The following is a 27,774-nucleotide window of genomic DNA, read 5'->3' as shown; positions in this document are numbered from 1 at the left end:
TAAAAATATTAATATTAATTGTAATATAATGAGGTGTATAAAGTCAAGGGACTTAGATCAAACTTTGAATACCATTAAGGTTTTAGTCGAAGAATGTTAAGAATTAGAGACCGCATCCAAAGTATCCCTTAAAATATTGTTTCAATTATCTTCGTTTCAATAATATAGGAGTGAAATTTTGTTGCAGCAGTGGCACCATAAACAATAATTGCCTTGTGTAAGAACCACGAGCAATCGAGTTTGGTGTTGATAATTTGACAAACCACATGTGTTTGTGTTTGTGTTTGCTCAATCAGACCAGCTGGAACTTGTGTTTCTTGAAACATAAGCCATCATTTTAGGCTCTTGCATACTCTTTGGGGGTTAAACTCTGCAATTATTTTTTGTTCCCTTACCCATTGGAGTACGACTCACTATTCTCACTTTATGCATGCCTTGTGGTTTTGAACTTCTAAGAGCTTACAAGTAGGAACTCAAATATATATCAATGATTTTAACTGATAGCTGCAAATTAAAAACTTATTTAGTAACCGTTTTTCATTCGGAACTCAAAAACATAAATATGAAAACGAACTAATTATCAATCAAATGGTCCCTAACGTGGTTTTTGTGTCTCATCACACTAACAATCTTGATCTATTTTGCATAACTTTACACTAGTCAACTATGATATGCGAGTTTTTCTATGAGTGATGTATGCAGAGTAACACTTGAATTAGACGAAAATGACTGATTGATTAACCAAATGGGCCAAATAGAAAATGATGTAAACCAAATTGAAATTCGAGCTTGTAAAACACAAGGATTATGTTGGAATCCCATTTATTCCGCGTCGGCAAGAGGGAAAGAAGAGAATCACTTTAAATAGAAGAGTAAATTGTAGCAATGGTCCCTTAACTTTAACTAAATTGGAGCAATAGTCCCTAACTAAAAATTTATTACTGTTGATCCCTCAACTCATCAAAATATGCAGCTATGGTCCCTCAACTAAAAATCAATTACCATTGGTCCCTCAACTTTAATCCAACTGGAGAAATTGTCCCTCAACTTTAACCTAATTGGAATAATGGTCCCTCAAACTTTAACTCAATTGTAGCAATGGTTCTTCCAACATAACTTATTTTGACAAAATTCTGACGAAATTGACGAAAAGAACTATAATTACACGTTTTGATGAGTTGAAGGACCCCAATTGTAGCAATGGTCCTTCCAATATAACTTATTTTGACAAAAATTTGACGAAGTTGATGAAAATGACCATAGCTACACATTTTAATGAGTTGAGAAACCAATGGTAATGGATTTTTAGTTAAGGGACCATTGCTTCAATTTGATTAAAGTTAAGAGACCATTGCTAGAATTTACTCTAAATAGAATTATTACACTCTAACTAACACCAAATTTTTTGTGATAAAACCCCACTGACGGATTGGACAGATGGTAATGTGGGACAATGTCAATGTTGTTGAAGTGCGCTCTTGGCCCGTCGACCTGAAAAATTCCACAGATTATAACGTACCAAATAATCTTAATCGTACATTTGACCTAATTTGTTAAATCCCTAATAACCCATGTTCTTGTAGGTCATAATCATTTGCCACCATGACCATTGGTGAAGAAACACGCAAGTGCTCTATGGAAGTGATGCTGGTTGTTGCCTTAACCAATTAAATGGGAAACAGAAGAAAAAAGTGCACCCATCAATTAAGTACTCAATCCTACTAAATGCATTATTTTCGTGATGAACTTTGTTAGGAAGTGTAGCATTATTTTTTTTAATCTCAATCTCCTTACTGACCTGGTCAATGGGCAACAGTATTGTAGTATTAAATGTTTCACCGACATCTGGCAAGGATTTGGATCCTCTCCTGATCAGGGGGTCCGAATCCTCTTAACTCAATAATACGGATCGTATAATTATTATAATTTTTAGAGAGGTCATCTGTTTGTAGCCATTTGATCAAAATGCAACAGTTATAACTGTTTGATCAAAATTCACAGTCCGTGTTATTAGATCAAGAGGATTTGGACCCCCTCCTCAGGAGAGAATCCAAATCCCTTTTAATTACCACAACACTGTATGATTTTGTTTTGGATCCTCTAGGTTTTCCAAAGTAGAGCAACTAGATTTATACTAGGGACACTTTGGATGCAGTCCCTAACTATCAATATTCTTTGATTGAAACTTTGTTAGTTTTTAGTTTTTGATTGAGGTCCCTGACATTAATGTAATAATGTAAGTTACTATATTTTTTAAATTAAAAATAAAAATTTGAAATTTGAAATTGTTTATATTAATGAGATTTTAAATAAAAGCCATAATTTATGGGATTAAAAATAATAAAATATAAATTATACTCTCTATTATATTGTGTGTGTGTGTACATATATGTATGGGTACATTAACCAAAATTAACAAAAAAAAGTTATTGTACCAAAACATGGATACATTCTCAAATCAACGAAAAAGAATGTATTCATATAAGTTTAAACATGGATTAAAAAATTTAAAAGGATTTTATATTAAAAAAAAAGGGTACATTTTAAATATAACAAATTGATATATTTGAGAATGGGTACATTTAAGATTAAAAAAATTGAAAAATTATATGAATGGGTACATTTAAGATTAAAAAATTGAGAATCTTTTTATATATATTTAAAAAAAACTAATAGGTACAAACTTAATTTAATTTAATTTAGTATTATTTTGGAAATGTTTGAATTGAAAATTAATTAGAAGTTTAATAGAGGTGTGAGTATTAAACCCTAAATTAATTACTAATTTTTATATTAAAAAATTATATAATAAACATGTAAATTCATTATCACATTAATGCTAGGGACTTGAATCAAAATTTGAGAACTAATAAGGTCTTAGTCAATGAACAATAAGAATTAGGGACCGGATACTAATTTTTCCAAACTATCCTAAATTACATTCTTAATGGCCTGGTGAATAACTAACTAGCTAGGCCTAAATCCTAAATATTAAGAACAATGCTTGGCCTGCTGCAAATTCAGCAAAACTTCATGCACGTAAATGACGTGGGAGAACTAGATGACAACACGTGTGGTTTTCTTTTTAGTTCCAAAAATCTATTAACTTTGGTTTTGTTCTTTAACCCAAGTAATGTTCCTCTTTCTGACTTCCAATCGGCAACTCCCGCTCAACCCACCATCTGTTGAGGCCACTGTTATCCGCCACCGCCATAGCCTACCGATCATCACAACCCACACCTACTCAAATTTCAAATCTGAGGGGTTGGAAAGGAAGAGAGAAGAAGATGGTGACGATGGAACAAAAAAATAAAACCACACGTGTAGTTCTCTGGACATGCCACGTCACTTTTGTGCAGGAATTCCTGCTGAGCTTCTAGCAGCCAAGCATTGTTCAAATGGGAAGAGGATCCTCTCCTGAGTTCAGGATAGGATCCTCTAACCAGCTCATCTGGACCATTCAAATTTAATTTAACGATTGTAATTATTATAATTTTTAGAGAGTTCCCTGTTTGGAGCTGTTAGGTTAAATTTGAACGGTCCAGATGGGCTGGTCAGGAGGATCCGCATCCTGAGCTCAGGGGAGGATCCTCTTCCGTTCATATGTTACACCATCTCCATTTGTTATTAGTACTTAATAGTAAAGTCCTAACTAGATTTACAGAAATCTTACTCAGATTGAAAATTTATTGTCTGAGAATTATTTTTTACATTTTCCTGCATAAGATAAAATGATCAGAAAATTGATTGGGTTAGTTAGGTAATTGAGCAAACCAGATCAAAAGATAAAAATGAAACTGGGCAAATTAATCAGAAGAGAAGGCGACTGAGCAAATTGGTCATGCTCACAAATTTAGTAGAAATTAAAATCCTACTAGGTTAAATCAAATTATTAACTATGTAGATGTGAGTTAGATACGTTAGTCAGAATTGTGAGTCAATATTTTTGCATTAAAGTGAAAATATGTTAATCTAAATTATCATATTGTAAGAAAGAAGAAAGGAAAATTCGTATCCTCATTGAGTCAATTTTCGTAAATGAATAAATAAATCATTATTTTGAACGTTAGACTTGTAACATTCATGAACAGAATTTTTGGATATGTTGGGTCACCAGTAACTCCACTTGGGTTGTGTATGAAAGTAGAAGGCGCCAAAGGCGAGGTGAGAGTGCGAGAGTTTATATGTCTTGGAATGCAACTTCACATCGTTGGTTGTATAATTAGCTTTGCGATCAGACAGATTATATGTCAAAATACAAGAGACACTACTGTTTAGACTCGTACCTCCCCTAGCTCATTCATTGGTACCGATGCATGTGTGAAGTATACTTACTGTTTTTTGCTTTGACCAAAAAACATTCTAATGCTTACAACAAAAAATAATGTTAGGAACGAAAATTAATATTAAACTATCAGGTGGCAGATAGTTCATGAAGAGTCACACTTTTGAAAGAATCATTTTAGCATTTTTCAAGAAATAATTATTGAAAAATACTTGGCTATTGTATGTAAGAAACCTCTTTACAGACAAAATCACAGTTTGAGACGTTTGATACATGTACATAATTTTTCCTTTGCATGCGTTGAGTGAATATTACGTATATTTATCAATTTTTGATTTATATGTAAATAAATATTTTTTTACAAGAAATGTGCCAAGTAATTTTCAGACAAAATTCATATCACAATCTAACATCGAAAAACTACTAAACATATGAGAACTTAAGTAGAAAACTCAGAAAAATGAAGCTATGAAATGCCCTTATAGCATCGATCAATATCACATTTTGTATTTCAATGATTGTGTACTATTAATGAAACGTTGTAATTATATAAACGACCATTATTATTGGATGGTAGGGAATTGTCTGATGGTCGAAATGCATTACTACTGGCCCGTTGTATGATTGAAGAAGGTGTGCTGTTTCTCTTCCAAGTTCCAGTTGATTTATTTTGGTAGAGCTGAGCTTTCACATTGTTGCACTATCTTCAGGTACGTACCTGTGCAAGGAAACATGAGGCATTATTAACATTGGTGGGGGATTTGCATTTTGTACATCCAAATAAAAAAATGGTTTGTTTAGCAAATTTGAGTCATCCTATTAATTTTTGTTTATGATTTTTGGATTTTTCATTATTTCTTTGAATTGTTTGCAAAGGAAAATTTATTTCATTTTCTTCACAAGGAACCTATAAAACCCTAAAAAGTACAATAGAAGAACAAGAATCGAACTTTCATCGAAGTACATCATGAAAATCAAATATTCATTGAAGTACATTGACAAACAAGAATCAAACCTTCGTCGTGAATGCCAAAATAAATACTTAAACATCGGAGATATAAAAGCATGCATCGAAGCTAAAAACCCGAAATATGGTTCTTAACAAAACCTGAAAATAGTTACATCAAGAAAGGCAGGATAAGGCTTCGTGGAGTCATTTTCCTACATGTCCAACCTAGTACATACATGAGAAGCCTATCTGATAAGATTGAAGATGTCACAGCAAATAAAATTATAAACATAGTGTAGCTGCAGGGAAACCCTAAATAATTGAAAGTCGATCGTATTGTGAATTTGATGAACTTGGATCGATCAGCAAATCTTTTTGCTACGTACCAAATCGATTAAGTTACTACAATGTCCTTTTCATAGCACCAAGAACATGGGATTATAATCTCATCTTCGTTAAGAATTCGACTCAAGGTTGAGGACATTAATCAACACAATTAGTCTTGGACGGTTGGACCAAAACCATTTCACAGGTCCTGCAAATTGGATTTATGCATGCATTTGGTCACTTAATCATCTCAATTAGGCCCCATGGCTTACAAAGTTGACAAAATCTTAACCATTTTCAAGTTATATCACTGTCACAATGTTTACATAGTTCTCATATATCTACGTATTACGTTGATTTCTCTATATATCTTTAGCATCAAGTTTACATAGTTAAGAGATAACAAAAAACTCATACTCCAAGGAATGGAGAAATTCAAAAATCCATCATGGACAACACTTATCATGCGACCAACCACAGAAAAAAAAAATATATTTCCTTATAATTTACTCTCATTCGACTGTGCATGTGATCTTGTACTTATAAGAAGCTATTGACGTATGTAATAATCGTACAAAAGAACTTCTCTTAGAAACATAATCATCATAGTTCCCGAATATGCTACGAAGAAATTGACAAAGACAAATGTAAAAAGTCAAAAAAAAAAAACAAAAAGAAATCAAGAGGAGGAGAGAGCAAGTAATTGTCATGGCAGTGATGCGCCTCCACAAAAAATTTGACGGTGTCCCTAAGGATGGGAAGTTTGTAGGTGTGAGGGAGGTGGTCTGTCCCTATATCCACCCTCGGGTCATGGTCGGGACCTAGGACTAAGGAACTTGGGCTAGCTCACAAGTTGCAATTTTGGGTCCCATTGAAGAATGATGGGTTCCACCGAAGAAATCCAGCAACAAAGTTATATCCAGCTATGTTTTCCATTAGCAATATTTAGCCAGTGGGATCGATGGCCAAAGAAAATTATTGGACTAAATCTATAATTAAGGCAATGTATCCTCATAGATGGAAAATCCCATGTGCCTTGCCTTACTTTGATTGGAATTCAACATTATTTTGATCTCAAATAATATTGATCCTTAATCATGATAAATTAAAAAAAGGTTTATGCTTCCTTACCAAAAAAAAAGAAGAAGGTTTATACTTGAAAGCGATTGAAGAAAAAATGAAGAAACTTTAGTAGTACTTGAACTATAAGATTACACGTACAACAGAGTGAGGATACCATAGTAAATAATTACTAGTATGTAAAATCTTAAGTTGTCATAAATTTGGCCATCAACATATATAAAGCTACAAAGTCTATTTTCTAAATCTCGAATGCTCACAACAAGTGTTCCAACTTCTCGAGTAATGCTCTATTGCTTAAGATAATGCTATTTTTTGTTCAAATCTGGAAATTAGCTAGTTTGGTAAGGGAAGTGATTTTAATTCACCGTTTTAGCTTCTTAACACCCCTGTAAATCATGACCGTTAATTCCATTTGTTTTATATTCAATCTGGTTCCTTTGCTGACCACAACAACGACATGTGATACTTCTTAAGAAAACAACGTATATTTAATAATTGATCTTTATTTCCCAAACAACTAAATTAATAGTACAACGAGTATTATGTCCTTTGGTTCTTTTTACACATCCACTACTGTTTAACATGCAAATTTACTAACACTTTAACACTGTTTGTTTGCTAAATGCATTTTTATAACTAGAGCTTATAAAAAACTTTACAACTTTTTATATCTATTTATTCGTATAGTACAATAACAATATTTTTTTTTTCAAAGTACAACGTACCAAGTTAGCCCTAGCTCAACTCGCAGAGAAGAGATTGGGACTAAGAATTTTTTTAAAAAATAATGACCTTTTGTATTTTCAGAACTCAGGCATGGTTTTTTATTATTTTTAAGTTCAACTTTTTACCAAACAAGAATTCAAAATTTGTGATTAAAAACTTGTATTCAAATATACCTAATGGATCTTAAACCAGGATCTTAATCAATTATAAATTTTTTATTTCTTAGTTTTATAGTGTTTGTTTGGATATACTTTTAAAATGATTGAAAACGTTTTTGGTGAAAATGTTTTTGGATCAATCATTAGTAAAAATGCAAGTAAATTCTATAAAAACACTTAGAGTGCTTCCTGAAAAAAGCAAATAACTAATACTTCTTACAGAAAACACTCTAAATACTTTTGAAACAAAAAAATATTTCCTCTAAAAAAAACTTTTAACCATTTTATAAGTACATACATAATCCGCATGAAAAAAACAACCTTGCGATAATAAATTTCAATGAATTGTGAGTTTCGATGCAAATGGATTAACGGCTGTGGATTAATCTGCACGCCCTTCGATGATTAAACCTTCGCTGCTCCATGATTGGCCTGATGACGTCACCCGTACCGCACCTTCACCATTCCCGATGCTAATCCCACCTTTAATCACTGCACTAATTATCCAATCAGCCTTAACTAATTACAACAGAATCAGTGCACGGTCCAACGGTTTCCGGACCACGCAGCCATACTGTAGTCGAGCTGGATACGATCGGCACGAAGCCACGTGGTTAGCTTAAAGCCCCTTGGTAGCACACACGTGTCGCAACGTACAGTTTTTGTACACGTGTCGGGGAATAAAGTTGCTTTATTACGTCTTAAGTATGATTAGGGTCATGCACTAAGCTCCAAACGAGTGTCTAATAATTCTGCGCCTACTACGACCCCCATTTTACGGTACAGTTAACGTAACGCAAATAAGTGAAACAAACATATAAAAATACAAAAGGGTAGCAAATTTTCTCCAACGAAGCCTTCAATTTTTTTCGTGGCGCTAAGTTAATAGAAGGCAAGCCTTTTGTTGTCAAATTATTATTATATAACATATTTGGTGGAGTAAAAAATTGCTAAAAATGTCAAATTACCACATAAGCCATCAAATATCATTTTGATGTTAAAAATTTGCCATCTCTTTTGAAAATGCTTTAAAATAGATGCTATTGTAACTGTATTAAGGTCTTGTAATGATTTTAGTTTCATATACTCATAATTGTATTTCTTTTTCTATTCTTTTTTGTAAAATGAGCATAACTAGTGGCAAGTCATGGTTATCCGTTTCTTCTCGACCAGAGAGACTATGAAGAATTTCACCCTACTCGTGACCATAGTTAAGCAGACTTACTAGCTTGGAGCATCGAACCCTAGACCTTCCACAATTTGTCGTCTACTCATAGTTGTATTTTTGACGTTGGTAAGTTTCTCTCCTAATAATGGTTATCGGGCATGCATTTTTGACCATCCTATACATTGATGTATATGTATAGTAGAATTTTCAGTAGGTACAAAAGACGTATCAAAATGTTCTTTGGACAAACCACCATTGTCCGAAATTCTCTCACGCCGACAGAGATGCCTTTGATTTACAGGGACTTGGTTGCCTAAACACCCTTGATTTGATGAATCCGCTCCCCATCATTCTGAAAACCCAACATTGCCACTGCATATATGTTATCGTGTACTTTGAACAAGGGCAATACTGTCTTTAGAATGTCCAAAAAAGTTCAAGGGAGAGTGGCAAGAGCAAATTGCAAAGCTTTACCTAGTGTGAAAGCGGTCCAGACCGTCACTGTGCCACTTGACAGAAAAAATGGAGAAAAGTTAGAGTCAAAGTCTAAAGATTTGCAGGCCCTCCCCTCATCAGGACTTTGTAATTCATTCACTCCTACATTAAACATTATGAACTAACACCACCGAGTTAACTCGGCCTAGAAATGAACGCGAGAAATGAATAAATCAACACAAGATTACAATGTATTTCAAGCTAACACCGATGTGAGATTCGATCTTGCATTTCGAGAGACAGACATAGATAAATGGAACAAGACGAGGATGTATAGCCAAACCCACATTTCAACTCTATCTTTTAATTGGAGAGAAATATAGAGAAATAAAAGGCAATGCCAAGCATGACAACCACTTGACTTTGAGAAATTAAATCGTCAACGATTAATTAATTGAGCTAACAATGACTTAAATACACACATTATTACATAATCAATCGATTAAAATTCATATCAGAATTTTTTTGTGGGAAGGTCATTTCTCAATGGAAAGTGATTTTTGCCACTTTTTCTCTCTTGTTTACTTCAAACCAATATGCTCGGGCAAATTCATCTTGCACTTGGAGAGGTATACAAACAACAAATGACATTGCTAAGCATGAACCAGTTGGGCCTAAAAAAGTTTAGCTATCAGGATAAAGAAAATCGACTTAAATACGCATTATTATGTGTATAACCGGTGACACATATAATATATGAGCAAAGTAAAATCTATTAAGTCAAAGAATTAATTAAAATCTATAATGGAAAAACTTGAGAAGGTTAAGGTCATTTGCAATCATGGAGCCCTTCAAAAATTTACATTTTGAAGAATATTGTAGGTTAAATTTTTCCATCTCCAGCTATGCAGGGCTAAATTTTAACACCTTAGCTTGGGAAGCACATGTTGTGAGCCCGCCAAGGCGCTTGGGGGCTTGCTATATGTACTCTACCCTTGGCTAAATGTAGCCTTAATTCTTTGTAGCAGACTCATTTTGGCCCTTGGTTGGAGACATATTTTGTTCAAATTCGGACTAAAAGTTACCTATAGCCCTTGGCTGGAGGCCTAAGTCTCAATGGAAAGGAATTTTTACACACCTATTTTCTCCTTATGCATTATATTTGTTATTAACTATTAGAGGAGATTCAACGGACGAAAATAAACAGGGCGTGCAAAAGCAGATTTGCACAAAACACCCATGTATATAAGGCCAACACCACCATGCAACTTCATCTTGCACTTGGAGATAATGTAGAAAGACAAATTGCACAACACTATGCATGACAACCACTTGGCTTCGAAAAACTTAAGTTGTTAAAATATGGAACCAAGGACGGAGCCACCTTGTACTCACCAGGGCGGATGCGCCCACTCACATTGGTTTGAAAATAAAACAGATTACATGTAATTTCAACTTCCACACATTCTCACATTCTAAATTGAATAAATTAAAATAAAACTAATAGAGAAAAATAAATAAAAGTGTACATAGAAGGATAAAACATGTGTTTGGATATCATTTCATTTTGCTTAATAATTTTTTTGTTTAATGGGTCCATTCAAAAAAATCTTTAGCTTCATCCCTGTATGGAACAACGATGCTATCCAGCTAACTGTGATTTAAATACGCACATTATTACATGTATAATCGGTGACACATATGATCCATCCATGAAGTATATGGTATTATGTTAGAGAAATAATTGAAGTCCAGAACGAGAAAAGTTGAGAAGGTTTAATTCTCAATGGGAAGTAATTTTTTGCACATCTACTTTTTTACCATTTACTCTGTGTTATAGCTAATTAAAAAGGTTAATTCTCAATGGGAAGTAATTTTTGCACATCTATTTTTTTTACCATATACTTTGTTTGTTTATAGTTACTAATAAAAATAACATAAATAAAAATATGTTGGAAAAAGATGAATTGACACGAACAACGATGCGCATATCAAGCTAATACAACCAACTTTATATTGCACTTGGAGAGAAATGCAGACAGATGAACTACACGATTCGCATGCCAACCACTTGGCTCTGAAAAAATTAAGCTATCAGGATGTAGAACAATGATCTAGTCCAGCTAATAGTGACTTACATACGTACATATAATCAGTGACATGTATGGACCATGCGTTAGTGACTTAAATACGCATATATAAATAGCGACACATATAAACTACGCGTGAATGATAAGTTATTAAGTCAAAATCAATTAAAATCAATAAATGGGAAGATGGTAAAAGGTTAGTCTCTATTTGAAGTGAAATTTTGCCCACCCCTTTGCATTTTTAAACACTTTAATAATTTTTAGTAATTAAATTGAATAAATTAATAAAATTTAAGAGACCAAAATAAAAGTATAGAATAAAAAATAAGAGTGAAAATTATTTCCGGAACTCAACTTAGTGGCATAAGTTGCTAAGGTATATTTATTGCACAACATCTAACCCCTAGTGGGGTAAGCAACTTAACCATGGATTAGAACTAGGGTTAAAAGAACAAGTGGTTAAGAAGGACAACCACAAAACCCAGATTTTTATTATCGACAGTCATCACTGCTCATCATCAACATCATCATCCCTCTCTCGGCTAGCTAAACCGTGTCTCTCTCTCTCTCTCTCTCTCGCCAAAAAAACGGAACCATCTTTATCACTCCTCCATACCTCCCCTCACTTTCTCAACATCCTCAGAGCTTCCATGGCAGCTCAGAGCTGTAATCTGCACAGAAATCTAATCCTAACGACTTAAAGCAGCTCCCTTTTAACTTTCTCTGTATTTGCTTTTGATTTTTGTTCTCATTTTTTGGAGACCCCTAGATGTTTGAGCGATGGATATAACCCCGTCCATCACCACCACCACCAACAACACCGCCAGTACAAAATCCCCGGAAGCCGACAGCGAAACTCCGACTCGGATCCAGCAACCCTTAAAGCCTCTGTCCTTCAGCAACGGCGTCCTCAAGCGCCACAACCCCACGCACCACCTCCACCACCAAAACATCCCCATCACCCCTGTCGTAGTCACCTACAAAGAATGCCTCAAGAACCACGCCGCTGCGCTGGGTGGCCACGCCCTCGACGGCTGCGGCGAGTTCATGCCGTCTCCCGCTGCCAACCTCGCCGACCCCACCTCACTAAAATGCGCTGCATGCGGCTGCCACCGCAATTTTCACCGCCGTGACCCCGAGGACCCCGTGCAGCCAAACACCCCCGCCGCAACAACGCATGTCATCGAGTACCAACCCCACCACCGCCACCATCCTCCTCCGCCGACTCACCCCGGCAACCGAAGCCCCAGTTCAGCTTCTCCACCGCCGATCTCGTCCTCCTACTACCCCTCCGCCCCCCACATGCTCTTGGCTCTGTCCACCGCTCACGAAAACGCCTTGGCAGGTGCGAATAATAATAACGCCGTTGCTATGCCCCAGGTCATGTCGCGGAGCCCGAATGCGAGGAAGCGGTTCAGGACCAAGTTCACCCAGGACCAGAAGGAGAAGATGTACCAATTCGCAGAGAGGGTCGGGTGGAAGATGCAGAAGAGAGACGAGGAAATCGTGCGGGAGTTCTGTAATGAGGCCGGCGTCGAAAAAGGGGTTCTCAAAGTCTGGATGCACAACAATAAGAATACCTTCTCCAAGCGAGACGTGCTCAATGGCGGCGCTGGCGGCCGTGCTGGTAGTTTAAGCCGACCCAGCTTTCTCCTTGAGCATTCCCACCACCACAACAACGGCACCAATGGCAACGGCACCAATGGCAACGGCAACAACAACGATGATGACGAGGAGGAGGATGATGATCAAAACGACAACAAGAACGGCGTTCCGAATCCGAATCATCATTACCAGGGTGCTGACGGTGGTGGCAACAATGGGTCGTCTTCTTCTTCTTGATCCTTTTGATGAATAATAAGAGGAGCTTAATTAGCATTAGAGTAAGGCCAGTGCTAAGAAGTAATTAATTAATTAGCTGCTCTTAAATTTTCTTTCTTTCTTCTTCTTTCTTAATTCTTCTTTCTCATTGTGTTTAGTTTAAGTAATGAGACTATCAATACTTCAGTTTGCTGAGGATAACCTGGGAAGAGAGATTGATTGACAAAAAAAAAGGGAATTAATTTGCTGCCTATATCTTCTCTTTATTTATTTATTTTAGTTTCTTTCCATATCCCCCTATTTTTATTATTAGTTCATAGCGATTTCCGCATAGGCTTTTCTTCCTGTTTAATTCTTGTGTTTATTTTTCGCCTTTGTATTCAATAAATTAACTAAAGTCAAGAGCATAACAGAAATAAATCATACTGCGCAGAAAAAACGAGAGCGTAAAAATTATTATTATTTTTTGTTCTAAAGCTATGTCAAGCTGAAAATGTGTTCAATTTCTTGTTACTAAAACAAATGCATTGGATTTTATTAATATTCTGTTCTCTGAGAATAAGCTGCAGAAATGCAGGTGACCCTTTTTCCCTTTTTCTTTTTCAGAAGGTGAGAGAGAGATAGAGAGAGAGAGAGAGAGGCATTGTAATTTCTGAATCTAATGTCTCATCAGGGAGAGATTTTCTTATCCGGTGTCCGATACAAAGAAGCAGAAAGTGTTGGCACAAAACATAAGATCATTGTGGGCAGTTACAAAATAAATTATTCTACATTATCCCATTAGCTTTAAGCATTTTCTTAAGTTTTAATTATATATAAAATTAAACTAGAGAATGATCCAAGAGAGATCTAGAGAAATCATTTTTTAAATTAATACCCACATCCCGATTATTGTCTTAGACTTTTTTCACCACTATTTTAATTGTTTTTAATTAATTAATAATTGTGGTATGGACCTCTTTGCTGCTGATCATATATTAAAATGCCTGTAAATTAAGAAATCCTCAGCTAGCTATCATGGCTTTAATTTTTTATTCCTTCTACAGCGTGTGCAACCAGAAGAAAAAAAAAAGCAATACATAGAACAATGACTGCAAATGTGTGAACTTTTTTGGTGGGTTTTGGATGGTAGGCTTCAATTAGGGATTACTCTATGTTTTTTTAACCTTAATCTATTCCAAAAGGGTTAATTAATTAATTAGTTGAATTAAGTAAAGCATAATCTAATGAGGTCAGTTGGTAAGCTTGAGGATGTGTAATGTTTTGTCCCTTGCCTTTGAAGGGAAGCAGATATTAGTGATAACCCAAATTATGTTGGACTAAATTAATAGGTTAGATGGATAAAGAATGAGACGACGACGACGTTAAATCGAAAATGGTACATAGAAAAATCAAGTGTCTTTTCCACCAGCAAAATTTGGTTTTGTTTTGGTGTTTTTCTCATTTGATGAAGTCGGTAATCTTGTTTTTGTGGGGGCGGGTCCTTTGCCTGCATATGCCCTTCCAGGCTCCAACTGTGCCAAGTATGGCCAAGTATGGGTTGCTCATGCTCAGTCAATTTACCCTCTAAAGCGTTTAGTGGGGAAATGGGGATGGGCCTTCTTAACTCCTCACACAGGGAAAATGTTAACATCTTACTATCTGATTTAGGGGTATATTCATTGGGAATTTGAGAGATTTTAATAGATTTATAAATTCATAGATTTTTATGGAGTTTAACTGATTTGTAGAGATTCTACGTAAAATTTTAATTCAATTCCTTCAAAATCTTATGGGGAGAGGTGAGATTTGTGGATGTTTAAAATACACTACAAAATCTCTCCAATTCCCTTTAATTCCTCAATTTTTCCAAATTCTTTAAATTTAAATTCTAATTGAATACACCTGGAATGTTAATAACTTCTTTAAAATTATAATTGAATACATCCGGATTTATAAGGATTTTAATAAACTATTTTAAAATCATGATTGAATACACATTAAATTTCAGAGAATCACTTAAATCCAAATTGAATACCCCTAAATTTATTAAAGAATTAAAATCCCTTAAAATTCCAATGGAATACACCCCCCTTAAGGTGGATAGATCGGTAGTGATATAAGGTATAATTAAGAAAATCAGCTAATAGGTAATGGGAAATAATTGCTTAATCTAGGTTTTGAAGCTTCAAAGTGAAGGAGTAATTTATCTTTTAAGTCACACTTTGCCCCAGTCGGAAAATATATGTAGAGCATAGATGCGGTTTGGTGAGAGTAGCCAGGATCTAATTAAAACCTCACCATAATTACAATACCAGAAAGAACTCTTTAATTCTGAGAGATACCGTCCGAACTTGAACGCCGGACAAATGCTTAGATTTGATGAACTTTCCTACTATACAAGAGAGATTTTTCAGTGTGCCGAAAATACTAAGTGTCATAATACAACTGGTTAGATGCTTGAGAAAAAAAAAATTAACCACTTGTATTATGACACTTGATGAATCAATATGTGTTCCTACCGCCCTAAAAAATTTCTTGGAATATAAGAGCAGTGTCAGAAAAAAGGGCTGTATTGAATGTAAAGCCTTGACTTTAAATCCATGTATCCATCAGATATGATGTCATTAGACTTGTGTGATCCTGTCTTCTTTATTGCTATCTGTGTCTGTAAACAGGATTAATCATTAATTAATAAGGTAAATTAATTAAAAAAGTTTGAAAATTTTGAGTTTTAATGATAAGAACAAAATAAATGGTTAAGTGAATAGTATCAGGATTGACTTTGTAGTGTAAAAATGTAATTTTTCTTTAAAGTGAACAGTTCTGTGAGCTTTTCGTTAAAATTTCCTAATTAATAAGCAATTTATCTTAATCAAATTGGGGTTTGCATGTTAGATATTGAAGCTGTTTATAACCCTGATTAAAACAAGATTAACTGCAAGAATTTGATTGTTCGAACTCTAAGTTGAAAACCCACTTCGCCAACTCCTCGCATGGACTATTTCGGAGTGCTGGTAGCCAGTTTGTTGGGATTTGGTCGAACAACTGTGGATGATTTCTGAGAATTGTTTGTGAAGAAAGAAAATCTTTTACTCAATCCAATATACAACTGTGGGTGATTTCTGAGAATTGTTTGTGAAGAAAGCAAATCTTTTACTCTATCTGATAAGATTAAGGGCATGTTTTGCGAATTAAAATATCTTTTGAGATAATCAAAAGTAAGAATGACAATTTCATGCATGACACAATATATAACTTGAAATTAGCACAAATTAAAATTCATTGGGTAGACAACTAACACTGTTGACTGTTCAACTGATATCCTATTTGTTCAAATGATAATTTTTCTCAATTTTTCTAATGAATAGCATGAGTTATTGCATTGTTGTTTACACGAATATTACATAAATAAGAATGGGTAGATGGAACACGGCTCATCACCCTTCCTAACCAAAAGTAATTTGACTAGGACACAGTAAAAGTACTTACTGATTAAAAAGCTACTTTGTAGTGCTTTATAGAGAAGCCAACACTTAATAAAATATACATTTACTTTTAACAAGATCGTTTTTAGTAGAAATGTTTTCCGCATAAACGTTTTCAAGTAAGCTCTTATTATAAAGTAACTTTATATCTTTTTTCCGTAAACTCTTTAGTCATGTGCTTCTAAACATTGTTTTAAAGTTTGTACGATAAGATTCCTGGAACGAGCTCAAATGGAGTTGTGGGGATCATATGAATTATACATAATCAAAGAAGGATTTTTTTTTTTACTTTGGATCAGAGTCATCATGCAATGTTTCACCCCTTTTAAGTTTTTGTTTCCTTCTATTGCCAGTCCAAGCAAAACGTGACCAGGACACTGTTCAATTGGTTTGCCCAAATTAGTGCCAGTAGATGATGCTCCATGAGTTGTAATAATAAAAACACAATTTCAATGTGCATGGCAGCTGCATGTGAAGAGAGGACACTGTAGAGGGAACTAGCTAGGGTTAGTGGATAACACATCGAACCACAAATTAAATAAAGGGTGCTGCTATCCATACATTTATTTTTATCTCTCATATATCTCTCTTAATTTTCAATCGTCAGATTGAAATTTAACAGTGTGTGAATAACATTACCTTAAATAAATTCGAAGCATATGTTATATATGAAAAAAAGTTAAGGTTCCACTATAAAATTAATTGGCAATATGGGGAACAATATAACTCCTTATTGAAGAAGTTGAGGTTCCACCATAAAACCAATTGATAATATGGAGAATAGCCCAACCTCTTATAAACCCCTGCATGGTTTGGTCCCTTACTGATGTGGGACTTTGTCCCCACATTCTCACACTTATAAGCTCTTGCATGGTTGGTCTCTCAAAAATGTGAGACTTTGTCTTCACTTTCTCACACGCCCTATTACGTTTGGCGAATTTTTAACCTTAACATGTAGACAACACAAATTGGGTGATGTGGAGCATGTGTGTTAGGCTTCACATGTGGGCCAACGTGTTCTGATATCATGAAAAAGGTTAAGGTTCACTATAAAATTAATAAACAATATGGAAAGTAACTCAACTGTCAACTCCTTATAAGCCCTTGTATGATTTGATCTCTCATCCTCACATTCTCACAATATAATGTATGGTTTTAATCCCAAGCTTTTGGTGAGAGAAATTTGATTAGTGATTCCAAGAGCCACGATAGGCCAGGTGTTTTTTGGTATTTTAGTTTCTCTAGTCAATTTTAATTTCTTTGGATTCTCGTTGAGCACCTTTCAATCTTATAGGCTATTTTGTGTCACTGTAGGGATTTGTCCAGTAACATTAAAATTAGTGGATTCTCTAGACCATTTGAATTGACCACAATCCAAAAGAAAGTGATAGGTAGATCAATTTTTTAAGGGTAAAAGACTGTTTACTACCCATATGTTTCGTGGTTTTTAACATTTAGTACATTAAGTTTTTTTCGTCCCAGAGTCATACCTAAAGTGTAAATTTTGAGACAGTCTCATACATCCGTTAGTCAAACTGTTAAGTCTCCCGTTAACTGTGATGTGGCACCCATGTGAACAATGACTGGGCGCCACGTGTCACCCACGTGGAAATTAAAAATAAATTATTTATAAAATAAATAAATAAATAAAATAAAAAATTATATATATATATATATATTTAAAAAAAAAACCTTCATCTTCCCCAGATTCGGAGGAAGAAGAAGAAGGAGAAGGAAGAAGAAGGAAGAAGGAGAAGAAGGGGAAGGAAGAAGGAGAAGAAGAAGGAGAAGGAAGAAGAAGGAAAAACAAAAAAACCAAATCTGCAACCCAGATTTGGAGGAAGAAGAAGAAGAAGAATGAGAAGGAAGAAGGAGGAAGAAGGAGGAAGAAGGAGGAAGAAGAAAAAAAAAAAAGAATATGCAACCCATATTCGGAGGAAGAAGAAGGAGGAGGAGGATGGAAAAAAAAAACCGAATCTGCAACCCAGATTCGGAGGAAGAAGAAGAAGAAGGAGGAAGAAGGAGGAAGAAGAAAAAAAAAACCGAATCTGCAACCTAGATTAGGAGGAAAAGGAAGAAGAAAAAAAAAATCGAATATGCAACCCAGATTAGGAGGAAGAAGGAGGAAGAAGAAAAAAAAACCGAATCTGCAACCCAGATTTGGAGGAAAAGGAAGAAGAAAAAAAAAACCGAATCTGCAACCCAGATTCGGAGGAAGAAGAAGAAGAAGGAGGAAGAAGGAGGAAGAAGAAAAAAAAAACCGAATCTGCAACCTAGATTAGGAGGAAAAGGAAGAAGAAAAAAAAACCGAATATGCAACCCAGATTAGGAGGAAGAAGAAAAAAAAACCGAATCTGCAACCCAGATTTGGAGGAAAGGGAAGAAGAAAAAAAAAAAACTGAATCTGCAACCCAGATTTGGAGGAAGAAGAAGAAGAAGGAGGAAGAAGAGGAAGAAGAACAAAAAAACCGAATCTGCAACCCAGATTCGGAGCAAGAAGAAGAAGAAGAAGAAAAAAAAGGGAACCCAATTTGTCCCCCCCTTCCCCCCAAAACCCAACCCCTTGCAACCCAAAAGAAGAAGAAGAAGAAGAAGAAGAAGAAGAAAAAAAAGGAACCGAACCCTAGAAGAAGAAGAAGAAGAAGAAGAAGAAGGAAGAAGAAGAAGAAGAATAAGGGAAAAAAAAACAAAAAAACAAAACGTGGATGACACGTGGCGCCCATTCATTGTTCACATGGGCGCCACGTCACAATTAACGGTAGATTTAACAGTTTGACTAACGGATGTATGAGACTGTTCCAAAATTTACACTTTAGGTATGACTCTAGGACGAAAAAAACTTGATGTACTAAATGTTGAAAATCACGAAACATAAGGGTAGTAAATAATCTTTTACCCATTTTTAAAATCATCTTTTGTAGATCACATGATATGACAGTTAATAGTTGGACTTCTTTTTTAATTACTCAAAGAAAGTGTCCAATCATTAATCTATCGTCACATTATGTGGCTTACAAATGAAAATTTAAAATTTTAACCACTCTAACATCACCCTAATCCAAAATACAAGAAATAAAGTGGCTAAATTAGCACCAAGCTACTATTGAAGAAAGCTCCAAATTAAAATTTACCCCAAACTTCCATCCTATTAGGTCTTTTTACAGCTACAAACACTCATAATTAAGGTTACAATTCAATTGGAGGCTTAGGTTTTCTTATTTCATATGGTTGTTGGGCTAGACTATCAATCTGAATTAGATTTTCTAATAAATATCACATATTAAATAGCGTAATTTGATTTTTATCTGATAACATAATCGGATTACAGATCCAAACATAAACGAATGTAACATTTGAGTAACTAAAAGAAACAAGTTTAAATGGAAATCAAATTTACAAATAATAGAACGAGAAAAGAATAACAACGGATTGCAAACTATATATGATTGTTAATCCGTTGATAAAAAGAATGAAAAAGACCGTAAATTTCCCATACGCCTACAAAGTTACAATAAGTGTATTTATAATGACCTAATGTTGAAGCAAACATGAAAGTTGTTCATATACAAATTGGGTTGACTTTGGAACAACGTAAAATGTTAAAGTTGTGACCTTCGCAAAGTTGCTCTGGTCACCTTATGAAGGTAATATGTAAAGATATTGAGATAGAAAATAAACACAAGATGTACGTGGTTCACCCTAAGTAGTGCTACATCCACGAGAATAGAGGAGTCTCATTAATAATGTAGAGTTTGCATAATACAAAGGTTCAAATATGATCATCATTAGTAAGTTCTAATAATGGATTAAGTGGAATAATGACATTAAAGATTAATTGTATGAGAATGATCTCCTTTTATAGTTGAGGAGAGTCTTCGGCTTTTGTCCACGGTCGATGTGGGACCCTATAAGCTTTATTCTTATGTTGTCATGTGTCGTGTTGTGATTAGCCTCTTGGTTGGAGAAAAACCTTGTGCTTCAGCATGGATGCCTTAACATGAATCCGGGTCTTTGAAGGTATAAAGTTGACAGGTACTCGATAGTTTCGAGATTGGTGAAGTATGATATAAACAAAAGTAATGTTAAACCCTAACAACAAATCATCATAATCCCTATTCTAATATAAAACCTTAATATATTAGTATTAAAAATACCCTAACATAAAGATAAACCATACTACTAATTAGTTACTTTTCCAATAAATCCCGAGAAATCTTTTGAAAGCTGTTGTTACGTAATTATGATGTCCTTTCAATCTTTGCATTTGATCGGTGGTGATTGGGTGTTTACATCCTCCACGTCGATTTTTAACCTACCTGCGTTATGGATGATCGGTGGAAGGAAGAAAGATTAAAGACTGATCATGAGAAAAAGAATAAAAAGCACGAGAGAGGAAAGCTGCAACGTCTAATTATCAAACCTTTTATCATTTACAACGCAATAAAACAAAGACGCCTCAAATTGCTTGATATTAACACAAGCAACTAGCTAGCTCTACATTCTCCCATGATGTGGTTTTCATTTCCAAACTTTTTTTTCTTTTCTAAAAACCCAATACAACAAGCAGATGCCAGCGTCACATGATTACTTCATAAGTATTTCTCGTATGAATCCGAATTCGCATTCATTTCTCTATAATTTAGATTAGTTTAAAGTAGAACAACACAATGTATAAAGTAAAACCCCTTGAACGAAGTTATCTGTCTTTATTTTGTTAGTAGGAAGGCTACCTATGAAAAGCTTTTTTCATGTCATTGACATCCTACATATAAAAGGAAGCATGTAATTGCAAACACATATGCATTTGATGATAAACAAAATTAATACGGCAAGTCAATGAAGGACCACGCAATTATTTGCAGCATAAAGATTAACGCATTACTCAGTGGTCCTAGCTACAATGTTCTAGACATGTCCCCGAACTCCATTCTTTATATATATTCCTTATATTATCAGTCTAATAGTAATGAATTAGTAATTATATACACTTATAACTTGCGCAAACCCAACTAATTCACCTTAAATCTCATCCTAATTGTGTTTATATATATTCCTTTACGTACTTGTGACAGTGTCTTAAAAACAAAAATTGACCACAATCGAATACCTTATCATATTCGAACGAGTTTTTTTGTAGTCTTGCTACTCATAAAAAAAATAGGATAATAAGTATATGCACAAGCTTTATGAGAGAATAAAGGTTGCACATTTTCTTAAGATATATATATATATATATATATATATATATATATATATATATATATATCAAATTAAAGGTTGCATTTATATTTACCATACTTTTCTTATCTCTTCATAAGTGGGACATAGACATCTACAAATCAAAATAATAATAATATTAATAAGACTAGGGGTGGTTTTGGTACCTTACCGTACCAAAACTTCTGTACCAATTACCATACCAAATATTTGGTACGGCAGAATTTATTACCATTACCATACCAAACTTTCAGTATACCGAATATCGGTATACGAAATAGTTTGGTTGGTATGGTATGCCAATGGTAATTGTCACTTTGTTTGCACAAAATCTAATATTTTTTAATTAATGTAGAAGTGTAAAAAATTTAGAAAAAATATATAAACGCTCGTAATGACAAGCTTTACAACTTTTTGGAAGAGCTTTACTTTGAAATTCGTCATTATAATCATATAAATCATAGATCAAAATTTAACTGTTGATTGTTGTTTACATTTACACTTCATTTTTCTCATCAAATTTTGTTTATTTTTTTCAAATTTTCTTTTCTGAAACCATGATCTATTAGAGGATGTAGAAAGATGAAAGGTTTGGATCGTTGATATTATGTTTAGAGTTTTACGGTTAGTGAAAATATTGCTTGATGTTTATAAAGTTTCTACAAACTATATGACATCGACTCATATTTCAGTTAACCGTAAATATCGAAACGTGATATCAAAGATCTGAACCGTTCATCTTCTTACATCCGTCAGATGATCATGTTTTCAGAAAAGAAAATTTAAAAAATGAAATTCAGTAAGAAGAATAAATCGTAAATGACAATCGACGGTTAAATATAAATTTAAGGTTTATGGATTATAGTGTTGGATTTTGAAGCTGACCCCTTCATGAAAGTTGTAAAGCTTGTCACTATGAGTTATTGTATAATTTTTTTTACATTTTTTACACTTATACAATAATTATTATTAATTTTTCCCTCAAATAATTATATGAATAAATACATAATATAATATTTATAATATTGGTAGGTACGGTATACCACTGGTACTGGTTTTGGATACCAGTACCGTACTGAAACAGTATGGTATGGTACAAATACCGTACCATTACCAATTGGTACAAATTTTTGGTAGTAATTTGGTATGATATGGTTGGTAGGGCGGTTGGTACAGTAATTTGGTAAGAATTTCCACCCCTAAATAAGACAAGGACGTATGTAAATATGAGAACAGATTTGGTTGATTGTGAAGTCCTTAATCCTAATACGAATAGAAAGTATGAGAATTTTACCGATTTATGAAAATTTTGGCTCTCTCTTTCTAGTTTCTACTTTGCGTGAATAAGTTACGTGCGGGTGTGTTTTCACAACATGTGGCACCATCAACCATCGATAGCCTTTTAACTTCAGTAGTTACTACTGCCACAAACCATGACATTGAAAATTTACCTTCTCGACACATGCATGATATCTACATCTACTAATGTTGTAATATGTAAGCTATCTATGCACGTAATTGTGCTTCTGTATCACGTATCTGTATTGTAGTCACATGCATGCGGATTTATAGATTAATCGATGCCCTAAATCAAATGAGAGTTCACGTAAAACTATAGCTACATCGTATCGTATGGTATGGAACTTGAACCCATGTGAAACAAAGAAGAAAGACGTCATTTGTCTACCCTAATTGGGAAACCAAATGGCACCATGATCAGTCTGGTTCACGTGCTGCTAACCTTAACATTGACTTCGGTAAATGCAAATGCTGACCTAGCTCTGTTGAATTAGGTCAAGCTCAATCTTTACTGAAGATTCTAATAACTGAACTTGTTTTTCTACAAGTTTGATAAAGCATTCAGTTTTGGGTCTTTCAAAGTTCGATTAGGGTTGTTCTGGAGATAATTGTTTTTTTTTTGTGGGGGGGGGGGGGGGAGGTAAAGAGTTGCTGGTGACTTACTTAAAAATAGTGCCAAAGCAAATTTTTTGAAGAAATTTGAAAAAAATGAAGAGGTTTGCTACTGTAAGTGTTGATGAGACCATCTTTTTCTCGAGAAAAAATCAATTCAAACCTTCTAATTGTTGAGAGATCAAAATTTTATCATGTTCCCAACTCACCACATGATAATCGTCCATTAGATGAGTATGACACTTTTTAGATATGGGGTAAGCGTTTATTGAATGGTTGTTTCTACTAGACGAACATATTTTCCTATAAAACCGGTAAATTCTTCTTTTATGGAAAGAAGCTCTCAATATTTCATGCTCTTGCTATGGTTAAGCGATGTTATATGATAGGTAGTACAAACCAATGTCAAATCCGTATGCACTAATTAATCATTGGTGGTGACTCTGTTTAATGTCAGCGAACGATTGGTAATTATTTGTGGACAAACTCACCTTAACATTCGGTTACTCGGTTCATGTTGTGAACCAATTACCAATTCTCTACGGTTTATAAATTGACGGATTTTGAATGTTCAAAAGTTGAGACCAAGAATTACCCAGCTAAAGTTTGTTCTCGGACAGCAAAATTTTTGGCCCATAGTCCAATAACAGAGTTCGGTTCACTATAGGTTGTGTATTCTGAACCCTAAATTTTAACATAACTTTTAAAGCCCAATATTCTGACAATGAATTCCCGGTCGCCATAGGGATCTTAAACCCTGCGTACCATTTTTAAAACCTAGTCCTACCATCCTAGTGAATATAAAACAAATATATTGGACATTACCGGTAGAATTTGGAATGTACTCGATTAATTGTGAGACCATTTACAAGCAAAAATTGTATTTGGGAATTTCTGATTGTATTTGAGGTACAGAAATAGTTGGCTAATACGACACTTAAGCATAAAATATTTTTAGATTAACAACCAGAAAGAATGAAAAAACAAGAAAATACGAGGGTGAGTTGAAAAATGATTTAAGTAGACTCGAATGGAAAATAGACTAATACAAGAGATGGCTTCTTGAGAACTAACCATCATTGGCTTCAGTCTTACGGAGTACTAAGGTCACATTAGAGTTCTTCAAGAATAGAAGAAAGGCGTGGTAGCTTGCTTGCTTAGTGCTCGCTTGGAGAAATGCAAATTTGGGATGAAAAACTTGTATGCAGTAATCATGTTCCTAAAGAAAAACTTTTTAAGTGTAGATTCACACTTTATGCAATGTTTTGTTCACGTGTTATAATGATATGAATATATGACAAAATTATGCGTCACATGTATATATAGTTAAAAAGAGTGATAATATAAGTGAATTGCTATTACATGATGTGATAGTGACACTAAATACTTTCTTGTTTGTGAAGGGTGCATTGTAGTGCAAATTGTCCAAGTTGTCAATGAGCTCTTACCTTATTACTATAAGCATTCAATTGGCCCCCCAAGAAGCTAGACGAACATGCATACGTACATACTTCTTTGAGGGTTTCATAGAATTGACATCTGCCCGATCGGCTCACCTACAATGTAATGTATACCTGAATGTTTGTTCCCTCTCCATACTCAAGGCCTAACTTGATTAAAACAACTCACATGACCATGTATAAACATCAAAACCCTACGAACATCGAAAAGGAAAAAGAAAGAAAAAGAAAATCTTGTACCTATTTGGTTCTGCAATTTCTATTTTCATGATACTTTGATCACCTAGCTAACGCCAAGAAGGGAATCGTTTTCTAAGAAAAAACTACTACTGCATATCTATGTGAATATATATATAGAACATGGTTTTAATGATTCTAATTAATCCAACTTCTTCATAACGTTCTTTTGAATACTTGCAATCGAACTTGCATATGAGCGTCGTGGAGCGTTCTATAATGTTCTTTCTTGGTTTTTGGTTCTTGGGATAATCAACAACTTGGCCTACCAAAGAAGATTATATTAGTGGGAGATTTAGGTTAAGGACCTACCGAAAGAGATATCAGTGGGATAATCAACAAGTTAATCACCTTTCAACAACGTTGCTAATTAAAGAAATTCCCACCATTATAACAACCAACACGATTAGATATGTGGGCCTTCAATCCTAAATACAAAGCAATCTAAACATTTATAGACTAATTGCAGATTAATTTCTAGCAATATATGAATTTTTTCTTTAAATATATTAGAGACAGAAGGAGGAATAATTCCAGAACTTACCATTAAGATCAGTCAGTATCACTCATAGATTGATGCTTTACATATGCCAAATATATGCACTTATCAAGCACAGGAATTAAGAGGATCAAACATGATAGGTACATAATTAATTAAAAGAAGTAAATACATGAGAAGAAGTTTATTTTTTACCATGAGAAATTCAATTAACTAGCTAGGTTACATGAACTAATTACCTCAAGTAACCTAGGCGAGCTAATAATTTGTCTCTCTCTTTCATATATATATGCCCTTTTTTGTAACAATAAACTAAAGGTTAGCTCAATTGGTGTCAGATATTCCAATCAAGATTGTCATGAAACTCTTAATTAATTTTCTTTGAGGGATATTAATTAATTTCACATACCTTTTTTTTCACTGCTTCATCACCATGTAATGCACATACACCATATAACTGCTAGCCGTTGTTTTCTTTTAATCTGCAAACACTTAAATTAACTAGGAAAATACAACATACCCTTTTCACCTTCCATCCATACATATATAATAGACTGTCCAGCCATATATTTCTCTCATCTCTCAACCCAGAAATAACTAAAACAGCAATATCTCTCAAACCACACACTTAATAAAATAATTACATATACATAAATTAGCTGCTTAATTATTTTAATTAGGCACCATTTGAAGAAGGCGAAGAGCACTCGCAGACGGTCTCGACTTCTCGTCTGTGGAAGTTCCTGTGGCAGCCACAAGCAGCACAGGTGAGTGCAGCAGTTGTTCCCTCCTCTCCATTACTTGCCATGAACTCTCTGCATCCGTCAACAGCGTAGCCTCCGACCCCAGCAGCATGGTTCTTCTGGCACTCTCCATATCTCACGACGGTGAAAGATGAAGCTGCTGAAGCTTGTTCTGTTCTTCTCAAAACTACTTGCCGCTTCCTCATTTAAGTTTCTGATTAATTCGTCCCTGTTTCAGATCTCGATTTTATTACGTCTCTTGATTTCCCCAAACCCCCTTGAAACTATGCTGAAATTTCCTCACTGGTTTTTTGACTCAGAATCAAAAGATGGCAAATTAGAAGTTGGTGGAGGTGAGTTAGAGAGTGATAAAGAGAGAGAGAAAGAAAGGAAACAAGAGCTTATGGTTATGTGGTGGTAATGACCAAGCCCTAACCCTAGATATATATTTATAGCATATTAGCATGTAATATTCTCTCTCTCTTCTTGCTTTAGTAGTCTTAACTATTGGTAAGCACAGTAATCGACCTGTTTTTGTTTAATTATAAATTGTTTTACTGATATATACTAAATATCATTAGAAGAAAAGCTAGTCGGTAATTTTTTTTTTATCTTTCTATTGAAAGGAATTGGGGGGGCAACGATCCATGACCACCTTTTTACTACATAACTACTAATGTTTTAATCTCATTGTTTACTAGCTAGTTAGTTGTAAACCCAAAAATGGTCGTTGTGAACTGATGGTCCAACAACCTCACAACTCACTAGCATAAAATTAAAGAAAAATAAAATAAAATTATGGAAACTGAAGTGTGTAAATAAGGCAAAACCTTAGATGCTAAATATGTTGAGAAAGCTTTTTCTATCAACCATAACTGCGATGGGTTTAATATAGAATACCAGCTAAGCAGAAATTAAGACCTCATAAACCATAATTATGCATGTACAGTGTGGACCCTTAAGTGGCACTAAAACGATTGTTTTGTGGGGTTCATTGATACGATGCCAATAGAAATTGTCTAGCTTAGCTTCCTCAACGACCAAAAAAAGTCTAGTTTCACCACCCCAGAACTCGATGGAAAATGATATCTCACCTTGCCAACCCTATACGGAAAATAAAATTGCAAATGCTACAATTATAATTCTCTTCTTGTTACTTAGCTTGCATTGCACAAGGTAATAATTCAATTTCATGATT

At 34.5% G+C, this 27,774-nt stretch overlaps 2 protein-coding genes across 2 annotated transcripts; one reads left to right on the top strand and one right to left on the bottom strand.

Annotated features, from left to right (window-relative positions):
• Positions 1-11,700: 11,700 nt before the first annotated feature.
• On the top strand, positions 11,701-13,295 carry LOC103442352 (zinc-finger homeodomain protein 9-like). Its single transcript, XM_008381131.4, has one exon. The coding sequence runs from the start codon at positions 12,002-12,004 to the stop codon at positions 13,061-13,063; it is 1,062 nt and encodes a 353-aa protein (XP_008379353.1). The 5' UTR covers positions 11,701-12,001; the 3' UTR covers positions 13,064-13,295.
• Positions 13,296-26,287: 12,992 nt separating this feature from the next.
• On the bottom strand, positions 26,288-27,376 carry LOC103442351 (mini zinc finger protein 2). Its single transcript, XM_008381130.4, has one exon. The coding sequence runs from the start codon at positions 26,780-26,782 to the stop codon at positions 26,510-26,512; it is 273 nt and encodes a 90-aa protein (XP_008379352.1). The 5' UTR covers positions 26,783-27,376; the 3' UTR covers positions 26,288-26,509.
• Between the last annotated feature and the right edge of the window lie 398 nt (positions 27,377-27,774).

The sequence above is a fragment of the Malus domestica genome, chromosome 09, assembly GCF_042453785.1.
Source record: "Malus domestica chromosome 09, GDT2T_hap1".
NCBI lineage: Eukaryota > Viridiplantae > Streptophyta > Magnoliopsida > Rosales > Rosaceae > Malus > Malus domestica.
The sequence above is the reverse complement of the archived record's forward strand: the minus strand, read 5'-3'. Positions and strand labels throughout refer to the sequence as shown.

Excerpts from the sequence above, each read along its gene's own strand:
- LOC103442351 (XM_008381130.4), bottom strand. The coding sequence starts at position 26,782 with ATGAGGAAGCGGCAAGTAGTTTTGAGAAGAACAGAACAAGCTTCAGCA.
- LOC103442352 (XM_008381131.4), top strand. The coding sequence starts at position 12,002 with ATGGATATAACCCCGTCCATCACCACCACCACCAACAACACCGCCAGT.